The sequence below is a fragment of the Cryptomeria japonica genome, chromosome 7 (genome assembly GCF_030272615.1).
Source record: "Cryptomeria japonica chromosome 7, Sugi_1.0, whole genome shotgun sequence".
Classification (NCBI taxonomy): Eukaryota; Viridiplantae; Streptophyta; class Pinopsida; order Cupressales; family Cupressaceae; genus Cryptomeria; species Cryptomeria japonica.
In genome coordinates this window covers 338,052,631-338,067,420 of record NC_081411.1, presented here as the reverse complement: position 1 = coordinate 338,067,420, position 14,790 = coordinate 338,052,631, and the positions used below count along the sequence as shown (strand labels likewise).

At 37.1% G+C, this 14,790-nt stretch overlaps 1 protein-coding gene across 1 annotated transcript in view; it reads left to right on the top strand.

Annotated features, from left to right (window-relative positions):
* Positions 1-1,516: 1,516 nt before the first annotated feature.
* Positions 1,517-14,790, top strand: part of LOC131039079 (uncharacterized) — a 155,229-nt gene continuing 141,955 nt past the window's right edge. The window contains exons 1-3 of the mRNA XM_057971727.2: positions 1,517-1,955; positions 8,239-8,522; positions 8,605-8,799. Coding sequence (XP_057827710.2) covers positions 1,616-1,955; positions 8,239-8,522; positions 8,605-8,799 — 819 coding nt within the window. The 5' untranslated portion in view covers positions 1,517-1,615. The remainder of the gene's footprint in view (positions 1,956-8,238; positions 8,523-8,604; positions 8,800-14,790) is intronic.

The window sequence follows — 14,790 nt, the reverse complement described above, 5'->3', positions numbered from 1 at the left end:
ATCTTTTTAAAGCCCACTTAAACAATCAAATACTCAACAAAATTTTTATACAATTAATAAAGTCTATTTCTTTCTTAAATATTGAATGAAGATACATACACTAAGGGAATTTTTTCACCGTTTAGCTAGCTGTATTTTTATGATAGAAACTTTTAAATTCTATCCAGGATTTTACTTCAATTCCAACACACCCTTTAAGGTACATTCTTGTGGAAGTTATCTAAAACACATTCAAAATTTCACACGTGATATAATCTAATTCTAATAAATTTTAGATGAGATAAAATTTCACCTATGATAAATGACTTTTAATTCTAATTACTTTTGTAATGCAATAGAATATTTAACCAATATCCTATAAATAATATATTATATAAAATAAATATATTTTAGTAAGGATTATTATCAATTGGCAACAAATGAGTCAATTAAATGCTAGAATTTAAATAGTTTCACCAAATTTTATAATGTATAATTTTCTCAAACTTCTTTTAAAATATCAAAATTGGAGGATTTTCATCCACAAAGTTGTATTAGCTATCCAATACGGAATCATGAGCATGAGTCTTAGGTTGAACTTCTTCAGCTAAGAGGTAAGGACTAAGGGGTATCTATTCCACCAAATTTGTTGGGGCATGATCCCAACTTCATCCCTCTTTGATGTTGGAGCCTTGTACTCAACAAGACTTGATTCATAGTGGGCTCATTAAGAACCTTTCAACTTCACCAACATACTAAGGACCCATTGATTAATTTATCCACCATTCTATTGCACAAAAGTTGTGATGTAAGCTATGAAATCTTTTAACTTTTTTCATTTTGAATACAAAAAAGTTAATTGTGCAAACTCATTTTCATATCACTTTTGTATTTTATTTATTGTCTTATTTGATAAATGACATTATTTTTATTCTAAAGGTTGTGGCCAATGAATACAATTTATTTTATTTTCATATTACTTTTGTATTTTATACATTGTCTTATTTGATAAATGACATTATTGTAATTTTAAAGTTTGTGACCAATGACTACAATTTATTTCATTTATCATATTTGAGTCAATTTTAATTTATTGAAAAAGTGAAATAGACAAAACATGAGAAATTGTGATTAAAATAATTGACAATACTTTTTTTTAATTTACATCTATTAATTTAAAATACTGTCAAAATTAACAATAATAAAAAATAATATTTAATAAAGATTAATATATATTTATATATGTTTATTCATTTTATATCTATTTTAAATTTTTGTTGAAAAAGAATACTAATACATATTCAATTTCTTTTATTAATCTAATCAATAAAAATGTAAAATTAAAAAATTGAACAACAATCTTATAATCTATTAGTAATTCCAATAACACTAACATATACAATATTCAATTTATTAAACAAACAAAATTATCCATGAAACATTGAGTCTATTAGACACAACAAAATTATCGAGGAAACCTCTCCGATTGTTAGTTGTAAGATTTTTCCCTTATCCATAAGCTATCTTGCTCTAGCAAAGCATATTAAAATCTCGCTATCCCGTTGCCTCCCTCGTCTTGGATTTGTTTTCTCAACGGGTCTCCCGGGCCGATGCGGTCTCGTTAATCGGAATAACAATGGGAGTCGTCGTCCGTGAATGCCTCTATTATAATTTTAAAGCCTTTAACGTGGGACATACGCCAATAAGGGTATATAAACTGCGTTCCTTGCTAAAAAGCATTAGAAGCACAAGAGGAGTGAGCAAAATCAGCGATTATCCGGTGCAAAGGAGGTGCTTCACAGTAAACATGGGGACAATCTCAGCTCCTGTTGCAGAGAAAGTAAAACACACCATGGAGTTGTTCGGAGATGTTCGAAATGATGACTATTATTGGCTTAGAGACGATTCCAGGTCGAATCCCAAGGTCCTTGCTCATCTGCAGCAGGAGAATGCTTACACCAATGCAGTCATGTCTGGTAATAACATGCATTTCAATTATTAAATGTTGAGGTCATGGATTGTAGAGGTTGTCTTTTGTTTGGTAAATCGTAGGAGAGTAAATGGGTTGTCTTCTGAATACCTTGTTTTAAGTGAGGTTATGGGTCACCTTTTAATGATTTTGTGTTTAAGGTGGTTTCAAAGGTTTTGTTTGTCATTGATGTTAAAAATGATTGTCTTCTAAAAGCTTTCTCTCATGGTAAATTTTTAGGTAAAGTTATGAATCTTCTCAGAAGTTACCTCTGTGTAGAGATTTTAGGAGAAAAAAGTGATTTTACGTGATAAGATAGAATCTTGTGTAAGAAAATAAGAGTATCTATTTTTAAAATTTTAGATTTAAGGAGGTGTCTTTGAAATTGGGGTTGAAAGTTTCCTCTACAGACTTTCTTATTTTTTTTTAATTTTGTCCATAATTTCTATTGAACCATTTCTTATGAAAACTCATATTTTGGAAAGTCCCGTCAACCTAAAAACACCAATTTAAAACTTAATATTAAAAGTGAAAAATTCAATTTAATCTCATAACTGTATTTATTTTTTAATTTTATAAAATTGTTCCCAGGCCAAACCCCTTTCAGGAGACCACAGACTTATGGTGGATACAAGAAGGGGTTAGCATATTGTGTTGTGTTTAATTGGATCTCAAATATTTTCTGATCTTCGAATGCCCTGAAACTTCAAAGGTCATGTCAACACATTGACAATGATCAACTTGGCGTTTTGAAAACCACGAAGGACAGATTTTAAAATTTTTTTTTATTGCAGATGCATCTGATCAATCTTTTAGAATTGATTACATTAGTCATAGTTATGAGATACGGTTTTTGTTAAATTTGAACCAGAATAAATAGATAGCAGAAAACTAAACTTATGAACAACACAAACACAATAACTTATCCTAGGAAAACCCTCCACTTGAGGGTGAAAAACCCAGCCCACTCAAAAATGAACTTTATTGTATCTCTGAAAATGAATACAACTGTTGATAGTTTCAGATTACTATCAATCACAATAAGATAAGATAAGTTTGATTCTTTGCAAATCAATCATGAGAATGAAGTCAAATGATACATCACATACACATTCTATAAACCTTCATAAGTCTGAAAACTTTTATTGAGCTGCAATCACTCGGCTAAGCTTGCTCCTTTAACCACACTAACAGCAAAAGAAAGAGCGTTGAATATAAAGAATTGAATAGCAAGTGAAGAGACTCCACAATGGAAGAGGAAAAGTCACCGACAGCCAAAGACATCTTCACCGACAGCCACATAGACATCTTCACCGACAGCCACCAAAGCGATCATAAAAGAAGAGTATTGAAAGGAAAAATGGAAGCCAATGAAACGATTCAAGATAGGAAAAGATAACTGAAGTCACGAGATAAATGAGGGACGTTGCATATTGAATCTCTATCGCAGCTATAACTTCAACACTCCCTCTTAGCAAGAGAGAGATCTTTATTTCGTCATCTCATGACAGGTACATACAGCTGCAACCAAAGAAAGTTAACAGAGTCTCATCATAGATTTTATTCAATAAAATTGTTATCTCAGCATAACAATACTCACCATAGCTACTCCTAGAGGGTGAATGAAAACATAAATAAAAATTCTAAAGTCATACACATGAATTCCACCATAGCTACTCCTAGAGGGTGGATCAAAGGATTTCACCTCGAACTTCTCTCGCAGAGAAGAACTCATTAACAAGGGATTACACCTCAAACTTCTCCCTCATAGAGAAGAACTCATTAGTCAAGAGATTGCACCTCGAACTTCTCCCTCACAGAGAAGAACTCATTAGTCAAGAGATTGCACCTCGAACTTCTCCCTCACAGAGAAGAACTCATTAACAAGGGCTTTCACCTCAAACTTCTCCGTCACAGAGAAAAATGCTTTAACCAAATCTTTATGACGATGTAGCTCCCTCTGAAGCTGAAATGTTAGGCTCCCTCTGAAGCTGAAATGTCATGCTTCCTCTAAAGCTGAAATCAATCTTCTGACCTCCTTGTCCAAGTTTACTTCTGACGATATGTCAGACTCCCTCTGAATACTGATTCTTCCTCTGCGAAGAAATGCAAGCAATCTTCCTTCCTTGAATGCAATCTCTGATTCGTCCTTTTATAATTTTGCTCAGCAATGTAATTTCCATTCACTTGGATTGATCACACCGAAGCACCGAGTGATGATCTGATGGCTGTGTGGCCTTTGGCCCTTGCCATCACTCATCATCTGTCCACAATATCTGCCCCGTGCATAGTTTAAGCATCATCTGAAGAACTGTCTTTAATACCATCCACAACAAAGTGATGGACCAACCACATAAATGCGACAAAAATTCACCTGTAGCAGGGTGTGCCAGAAGGCTAAATTGCAGTGCCCATCCTAGGACAAAAGCACATGATCTACCTTCAAGCGATTAGGCTCTATAGGAGGAACCCACTCTAATACCATAAATTTGAACCAGAATAAATAGATAGCAGAAAACTAAACTTATGAACAACACAAACACAAGAACTTATCCTGGGAAAACCCTCCATTTGAGGGTGAAAAACCCAGCCCACTCAAAAATGAACTTTATTATATCTCTGAAAATGAATACAACTGTCGATAGTTTCAGATTACTATCAATCACAATAAGATAAGATAAGTTTGATTTTCTGCAAATCAATCATATGACAATGAAGTCAAATGATACATCACATATACATTCTATAAACCTTCATAAGTCTGAAAACTTTTGTTGAGCTGCAATCACTCGGCTAAGCTTGCTCCTTTAACCACACTAACAGCAAAAGAAAGAGCATTGATTATAAAGAATTGAATAGCAAGTGAAGAGACTCCACGATGGAAGAGGAAAAGTCACTGACAGCCAAAGACATCTTCACCGACAGCCACATAGACATCTTCACCGACAGCCACCAAAGCGATCATAAAAGAAGAATATCGAAAGGAAAAACGGAAGCCAATGAAACGATTCAAGATAGGAAAAGATAACTGAAGCCACGAGATAAATAAGGGACGTTGCAGCTTGAATCTCTATTGCAGCTCTAACTTCAACAGTTTTGAGGGATTTCACAGTGTGTATTTGGAATTTTATCCCATCATACTTAAACTAGAAATAAACTATTAGCCTTAGGATTTATAAAATCTATTTAGTATATTGAGTTCTATTGTAGCAAGTTTTTATTTTGATTATGGAAGTAACTGAACAAACTAAAAACGATGAGCTTTTTAGTTAATTGAGTTTTTTTAAAATCTGTCAAAATGACTAAAATTGAAAAAACTGATATAAAAATGAGATGGATTGCCGAAAATGGAGGTTTCATAGACAAAAATCGTGATTTATAAAACAATTCTTAAATTGCACATTATTGACCAAAAAACCAAGTCGACTTATTAATTTAAGAAACCAAAGATTTTTCGTGAAAAGAATCCTGGAGGACAAGCAGAGATAAATTGCAATGTATAAAAGATTTCTGCAACCATTGATTTTTTTCTAGGGGAGAGGACCTAGTAGTTGTGCACTCTAACTTCGCGCTTCTCAAAATCCTATGTGGAAATTTCAAATTACTCCCAATTTTTTACAGCAGCTTACTTGGCAAGTCCCCTGCTTATAACTAAGGTTTCAGGGCCACATCAACATGCTTTTTGCCAAGGTGTCCAAAATAGCCCCCAAAAAAGTTGAGACCTATAGGCGTGCAAAAGGGGCCCCAATACTTGTGCAGCTGATGTAGCATCACATGATTGGTTGATTTTCTCAACAAAGTATATTTCATTCAATTATTTGTACTCATCATCAGCAATAACAACTTTAAAGTCACAACTATTGGTGCAATACTGTACAAAAATTGGACATTAAATCAGCAAGTATGGGGGTATTAAATCAATAACTTCTATAGTTCTATCACAAGAATGGGAACACGCTCAACTACTGGGTCCTCTCCCCTATTCAAAGTCTTAATGTGAAAAGGTAATAATATAGTATCGATATATTTTTTCATCAATGTTAACAATTTTAACTCTAAACCACTTCTCCCCGATAATGGGGCAGCAGTATGTGGGCATTCGAAAGTAATTTTGGAAATTATATAAACTTTTATTTGTTAAAAATGATGTTTTGTCATATTGTAATGCATTGTTTGAATTTTTTTTTCTATATTTGAGATCTGCTGTTTAAAATGCTTTGTTTGAAAGTTTGCTACTTTGGTGCTAATGTTACATAAAACGTTTTATTTTTAAGATGTTTAAATTATTGTTTCAGAGCCTGGTGATCCTAGGGCCTAGGTTATGCAGACTTAAGAGCAAGTGCCAACTCACAAACATTGGAAGATAGTGTGATGTATCACATTTAGAATTACTATGAAAATTAGGCATTGAAATAATTCTTTCATATCATTTTCAAATCATATTCATGTGATTATAAATAGTTTTGTCAATTATATAGCTTTGAGCATTTTCCAAACTTTGGAGAACCTTCAATTCTCTCAAACCTACTGAACTTCTCGAACCTTGTTGCCATGGATCAGACTCAGTAGTAAATCAATACACTACAACGTCTCCACATATTTGCTAGAGTTATGGATTGGCTTTTAGCAGTGCAATTAAGATTTGTAAACATAAGCCATATTGACGAACCCAATAACTGTCTCTACATGTTGGATAGATTCAAAGGCTACCTATTCTGATAAGGAAGTTTGAATCGGGGTTAAGCTCTCTTGACTGCCCAATTGCTATTTAGAAAGTGGGCTAACTTTTTATTTTGAAAGAAGGGGTAAAAATTTATTAACTCTATTCCACTCTCTAGAAATATGACAAAAAGAGACAAACTCCAAAGAACTACTTAGACTCAAAACCTGTCTAACCACCAAGGACAAATGCCAATTTGCACCATCCAACTTTTTATCATTCAACGTATCCAACACAACTTGTGAATCAGATTCACAAATAATCTTATTCCAACCAAGGGTACAACCTCTTTCCACAACATAAAGAATAGCAAGGGCTTCCATGAGGTTATTAGTATGCTGTCTTTTGTAGATAGAAAAGAAAAAGATAACCTCCAAAAACAGAACTATCACTGCCAATGCCACCAACTCAGCATGTCCAGGATTTCCCTTGGAAGAGCCATTGATATTAACCTTCAAAACTTCTCAAGGAGGAGGAAACCACCAACCCTCACGATGAATCTTCCTCTTAGCCTATCAACATGTCCTCCCCATAGCATAACCAGAACCACAATCAGCCATATTCAAGTTTCTTATCATAGCCAAATCACTAGGGTCCACTATATCAAAAAGATTTTCACTTAGCAGAAATAGTCTCCTGAAGCTTCCTGATAATCCTTTGCCACAATTGATGTTGCCCAACTTTCTTATCTTGGAAGATCTTACGATTCCTTTCTAACCCAAAGATGCCAATTAATGAAAGTAGGACAATGGACTAAGCTACCTGAAGAAAAGAAGTCTTAGTAGGAGGCCTACCTAGTCTTCCCCAATAGTCAACCAAAGATGTGGCATGCATACAAGCCTGATTCCAAACTCCTCACAAGAGGTGCCGAATCTCCCTAGAGTAAGAACATTGGAAGAAAATATGTGAGTCATATTCCTCACTATTAATACAAAGAACACAAATAGAAGTACCTGGAAACCTCTCTTTCGAAAATTCTAATAATTGATAGAGTCCTGTTATTTTGTAAAACTTATGTTAAATTTTTCTGATCTTATCCTACACAGCCATGGGTGTTCCATTGACATGATAAGTCATTCAAACAAGAGAGTTGAAGTGCTTTGCATATATCAGATACTTAATGCATTTAACTCAGAATTCTTAGTCTTCATTCATCAGGGTTTTCAATCCATTGATGTCATTGTCTATCTTAAAATTATCATTTAAAAGAATGCTTTAATTTATTGAGCTATAGAATCATTAACAACATAGGGAGTGTATCCACCTATTTGGAGAGATCTTTAAAACAAATATTTGAGATAAATTTGATCTATCTTTTCTTGCATTTACCCCCCTCACAGAATCTGTCTGTATGATATGGCTGGGAGATTTGCGAAAGTTAATACAAAAGTTTGCAAATAAATAGAAAAACAAACATGACACTGGTCATGTTTTATACCGCCTGAACTTTGGCTTCATACTTGTGATTTTTTCCAGCTGTTACAAGTAGTCCTTTGTTTATAAGCCTACTTTATTTGATGTTAATAATGCTGTAATTTAAGACACTTTCTTTCTTTTTCGATTGCTGCAGATACAAAACAATTGGAAGAGGAGCTTTACAAAGAGTTACGAGGCCGAATCCAAGAAGCTGATATTACTGCTCCTCTTCGCAAAGGATCTTACTATTACTATGAAAAAACACTGGAGGGAAAGCAATATACACAATACTGTAGGAGGTACATTGTTGAGGGTGAAGGGCCTTCCTCTGTTGATGAAACAATGGAGACGGGACCTGATGCACCAGTGGAGGAGGTTCTATTTGATGAAAATGTGAAGGCTGAAAAACATGAATTTTATAATGTTGGAGCATTCAAGGTACATTTCTTGTGCATGATTATCTCTTATTTTCATATAAGGAAGGTATGTTGATGTCATCCCAATTCTCATGTGTTTGTAGATGAGCCCCAATCATAAGTTGATTGCATATGCAGAGGACACCAAAGGGGATGAAATATATACTGTCTATGTCATTGATGCAGAAACCAAAGAGTTCATTGGCAAACCTTTAACAGGAATTACTGACTACCTGGAATGGGCTGATAATGAGACACTAGTGTACATTACCATGGATGATATACATCGTAATGATAAGGTTTGTATCCCTGAACTATTTACATTTGAGTTATATTTGAATATATGATGTGTAAAAGCTATGGAGGATGCCTATGTTAAAAGCCAGTTTAAAAAATACTTGCAGTAAGATTTACAAAACCACATAGAGGAAAGGTTGTGAAAATCTATTTTTCTTCCAGTCTGCTCTCCAAGAGAAGCCAAATGAGGTTCAGGAGTTTGCTAGCAGTCAGAAAGAAACTAGACATGTTTCTTATTGTTTCAAATTTCTATACTACAATTGCCTGTAATAAAAACTAATATGGTTGTTCTAGCTGAATTTGTCCATTTTGGCTTGCCTTGGGAGGTTTGATGTCCTTTATCTCCTACATCTAGGTTGTCATTGGTGAGTCTGCATATCCATCCTTTTAGATACTAGAAGTTTATTTACAGCTAAACAACTGTTAAACCACAGCGCTGAAAGGAAGATACACTAAGAACCAGAATGCCTTTCATTAAATGCTAGTGGGAAAACAATAATAGGCATCCATATGATTGAGATTCATAGGCACACATGGCTGTGGAAGGAAAGATCACTGGTTTCCAGTATTATGAATCTCTATATCTCCCCCAACAAACAAGAAAGTAGATAGTGCATAATTGAATATACATAGTGGATGTTGACTAGAAGCTTGAGCTGGCTTGAGAATAACAATTTGAAATCATTACAATTAATGTTGGGACTTGAATGATATTCACTTGTAGAGAGTTCTTGAAGTAAGAGTTTAGCAATAAAATGGAATGTGGTAAGATATAGTGAGTTCTAGATGTTGCGGTACAATATTCATGTTGGTCAGAGATATATTCCATGGACCATGGCTGCCCCAGTTGATCAAGGACAAGGCCAATGGTCATGAAGTGTAAGTGTTGTCTTGTCGGGAAGCAAATCCCCAAGTTCCAAGCCTTTTCCTTCATGACCTTGGAATCCCGAAACCCCAAGTTCCAAGTCTTTTCCTTCATGATCCTAGAATCCTGAAACCTCAGTTTCCAAGCCTTTTCCTCCATGACTCCGGAATCCCGGAACCCCAAGTTCCAAGCTTTTTCCTTCATGACCCTGAAATCCTAAAGCCCTAAGTTCCAAGCCTTTTCTTTCATGACCTCAGAATCCTGGAGCCCCAAGTTCCAAGCCTTTTCCTTCATGACCCCAGAATCTCGGAGCCCCAAGTTCCAAGCCTTTTCCTTCATGACTCCAGAATCCCAAAACCTCAAGTCCCAAGCCTTTTCCTTCGTAACCCCGGAATCCCGGAACCTCAAGTTCCAAGCTTTTTCTTTCACGACCCCGGAACCCCAAGTTCCAAGCCTTTTCCTTCATGACCCCAGAACCCCAAGTTCCAAGCCTTTTCCTTCATGACCCCTAAATCTTGGAAACCCAAGTTCCAAGTCTTTTTCCTCATGACCTCGGAATCCCAGAACCTCAAGTTCCAAGCCTTTTTCCTCGTGATCCCAGAATCCCGGAACCCCAAGTTCCAAGCCTTTTCCTCCATGGCCCCGAAATCTCGGAACCCCAAGTTCCAAGCCTTTTTCCTTCATGACCTCGGAATCTCAGAACCTCAAGTTCCAAGCCTTTTCCTTCATGACCTTGGAATCTTGGAACCCCAAGTTCCAAGCCTTTTCTTCATGACCCTAGAATCCCAGAATACCTAGGTTCCAAGACTCCTCTTCCCTTGTGGCAAGACCCAACGTCCGACTTTCGATGACTTGCAACACTTCCAGATGATGTGATCAACACTCAAGGCTCTTAATGCTCCACCAACCCTTGCGACTTGTCTACTTTCATTCATGGAGCTACATGGGGTGCATATAATGCTTTTTGCAGGGTTGCCATCAGGTGGAGTCCAGGGCCATATTTATGGTCACTTGATGGCCTTAATGTCAAGCCTACATGCCCTGACTTTGGAATGTCAAACAATCCACCTTCTAGAAGTACTTTTCTTCTTGGGATTGCGTTGTCAGGGTATGGCCAAGTTGCTTGCACACACAACCATGTCAGGTTTGTGCACTTCCCTGCCTTCCTTGACTGACTTTCCTTGGTGCATGCTAGGGTCAAGGCTTCCCCTCCTTGTCCATTTGTAATATCCCTTGCTAAATCAGATTGAAAATTTCTGATTTAAACGCTCAAGGAATATTGTCAAACACTTGTCATGAAACTTTTGTATTTGCTGATTGTGGTTTTTTTTTGATATTCTGATTTATGAGATAATAATATGCATTCATTGAACTCAAAAGGTCATATATCAAAGTCTGAAACTAAATGAGAATGCAATGTAACACCTACCACTAGCCTTTCAATGACAATGTGTGACTGAAATCATATGAAATATACATCTACAGCTGTTAGACATTTCTACAAACATTTGGCATGCATTCTAAGAAACCAAAATTCACTTACAGCAGATTGTCATTAACACAAACACTTGTCATACATACATGTAATTCCCATGCAATCCTCATTCTTGACACTTGTATCATGAGTGCTAATACTCATCTGAAGTTGCTCCTAGGGTTGGCTTCATCCAGAAGTTGACATTGTGCTGATTGGAGATTTATTTTATCAAGAGTTTGAAGGGGTTTAAAGATCGATCAATTAGAGACTTGTGGCTTCTACTTGGCGGCCATTAAAGAGCAGATTGCAGGCTTTTATCAGCTGCTACAGTGCCCGTGAATAGTAACACTACAATACCCGTGAATAGTAAATCGCTACAGTACTAATGCATTTTAGAAGAGTTAATCTACAGAAATTCAAAGGGGTTTGAAGAGCGATTTTCAGATTGTTGGAGGCTACATTTATTGCTGTTAGTACCACTCATTGGCGCATGGGAATTACATGTATGCATGACAAGTGTTTGTGTTAATGACAATCTGCTGTAAGTGTATTTTGGTTTCTTAGAATGCATGCCAAATGTTTGTAGAAATGTCTAACAGCTGTAGATGCATATTTCATATGATTTCAGTCACACATTGTCATTGAAAGGCTAGCGGTAGGTGTTACATTGCATTCTCATTTAGTTTCAGACTTTGATATATGACCTTTTGAGTTCAATGAATGCATATTATTATCTCATAAATCAGAATATAAGAAAAAAACCACAATCAGCAAATGCAAAAGTTTCATGACAAGTGTTTGACAATATTCCTTGAGCATTTAAATCAGAAATTTTCAATCTGATTTAGCAAGGGATATTACAGTGGTATCAGAGCGGTTTCCTGCCAACCTGTTGGGTAGATTGATTCATCTAGTTAATAATGGTTACTTCAAGTACCCAGAATCAGCGGGACCAGAATATGAAGCAAGTGTATTCCTCATTGGAAAAGTTAAAACAAAACTAGAAGAAGCTGGATGAATTGATTTCACACCCTGCAAAACTTGATAGAATTGCTCGGTATATGACATCTATTTTTAAGGGGAAGGAGAAACATGAGGACTTTACAAGGGAAGTATCTAGAAACCTCTGTAATGAATTTCTAGCAACTTGTGACCAGCATACGGCTGAACCTATGGCGAGCAAAAATCAGACTTACATGGAGAAAGATGTTGGGCACAAGACACTTCATGATGACTCCAAGAGTGAAGAGGAGCAAGAGCAAAAAAGTAGGGTGAAATTTGAAGTGGGTGATGATGAGTCCCTTCATGATTCCTTTGCGGCTGATGTTAAATGCACTCACGAAAGTCCAGAGAAAAAAGATAAAAAGGTGAAACTTGAAGAGAATGTGGTGATTATTGGCACTCAAAAAGTTGTTATCAGTCATGATAACAAGTCTGATTTTCATGACAACAGCCTTGCACTTGAGCGTAATGATGATTTGAAAGTCATGGAAATTTCAGAAAGGGTTGTGGGAGTGACCTTGAGTATTAGCACCCGTGATACAAGTGTCAAGAATGAGGATTGCATGGGAATTTTGGCTCATAAGAGTTCTGATCTACATGACAGCAGTGATGAAATTTTGCATCAGCATGAGAGAGCAATGACTCCACATGTGCAAGATGCTTCTATTAAGTTGCTGCATGAAGGTACTCGAGATTTGGGTACTAATGGTGTAATGTGTGATGTGGATTCATGCCATTTAGAGTCTGATTTTTCAGATCAGACCTTAGAAAACAAGTTTGAAGATTCATGCTTTGGCATAGGATCCCAGAATCATGAGTTGGATGGCCATGTAGTTACATTGGAAGTGGAAGTGTGTGAAGATATTGTCATAACAACAACTTCTACCTTGTCAGTTGAGCCATCCTACAAGGTACATAGCAGCAATACCTTAGATTTTGATCTGTGCACAATTGATTGCACACATGATGCTGTTGATCACGAGGTGAGCGATGTTGATTCGGTTTCATACCATAGTGCAGATATGGGTGGAAAGAATGAGTCACAGGGGTATCATCGGCAGTTGAAGGTTAATGATGATATGTTTTCTACAGCTTTGGAGCATTTTGATGTCACTCGACAAATGTTGGCGACCTTTGGTTGGAGTACTCCTGAGACATTTGAGCACGGTGATAGTAGCCTTTCCCTAGCAGAGTTCCATGCACTTCGAGCAGCTATTGAGATAATGAAACAGAATTACTTGCAGTTACTTGCTGATAGGGATTATCTTCTCGAGTGGGATTTCACTTGCTACGATGCACTGAAGGGAAAGGAGGAGGTTGATGAGCTCACACATGAGCTTGAGGTGACTATGGACTCGTTGGAGAGCGCTCAGTCAGCCCTCCGTGAGTCACAGTCATAGGTTGAGGAACTTACCATCGCGTTGAGTTTAGCACAGTCTTCACCATCTGTGGATACAATTGAGTTTCCTATAGCATCACTTGGTGATGAGTTTACACCCACGGGTTGTAGTGATGGGTGTGTTGAGGATGTGGTTACATCCGTCATTGATGCAGGTACAAGTGACTTAGCTGGGATGATTATTTGGGTTGAGAGTAGCAGAGAACCACTTGTTGCATCAAGTTCTCTCGAGGTTAGTGCTATGACAGATGATACAGGTCAGATTGTTGATAGCTCTTGTGTGGCAATGGTGGACTCTCTAGAGAGTTGTGTGTTAGTATGCAACGTTATTCCATCCACTTCACATGGAACTCGCATAGTGTCATCTGGTTGGGAGTATGGCTCTCATGTAGATTTGTTTCCCTCTCCTCGAAGCAAATCTGTTACTTCATCCCATGCAGCTGATTTTGGACGCCAGCTTGTTGTTTCTCAGAGTCAAAGTGATCAGCTGCAGGTCTTAGAGGATAAGGTTGACTCAACCTTATATTGTTTTTACTGCACACATTCATTTGTTGAGTACCTTCTTGAGAGTCTTGAGTTTCGAGAGGGTCTGTTTGGAGCCACCAAGGATACTCTCATCCGAGGTTCTCTCGCCATCAAGCGTGGTGTGGGAGTAATTATTGATACTCTGACTACAATGCTTCCTAATAGAGATTTTGTGATTGGGTTTGCAGAGAGGGCTACCAAAGCCCCTACCCAATCAACTGTTCGAGGTCAGAGATTGGAGCCATCTCATGATTCCAGTATTGTTAGAGATGAGCCCTTGACCGAGGTTGGAGCGTTTTATCGCAACTACACAGTGAGGAGTGCTCATCACTTTTCTTTTGATCCACACGTGGACAACTTGATGATGCATCGGTGTGGATTGGTTTCAGGATTATACCATCCATTGTGGGATGGAGAGTTACCATCTTCAGTAGATGGAACTAGCAGTTGCAAGTACCCGACTCAGTTGATTGTTGGTGGCTACTTGCTCGAGCAATGTTCAGTTTCCCATCATGCCGATGTGTACCCGATGGAGATTGTTACTCCTATGACATAGAGACCATCTTTGGATACATGGCTTCAGAGAGACTATGGTGACAATGGGCATGATGGTTTAGTTGGATATCACATCCATGAAGGTTTAGTAGAGGTTGTGGAGAGATGTTGCGTAGCAGATGTTTCCAGGTACTCCTATCTTCACAGTATAGATGAATGTGTGTATAGAT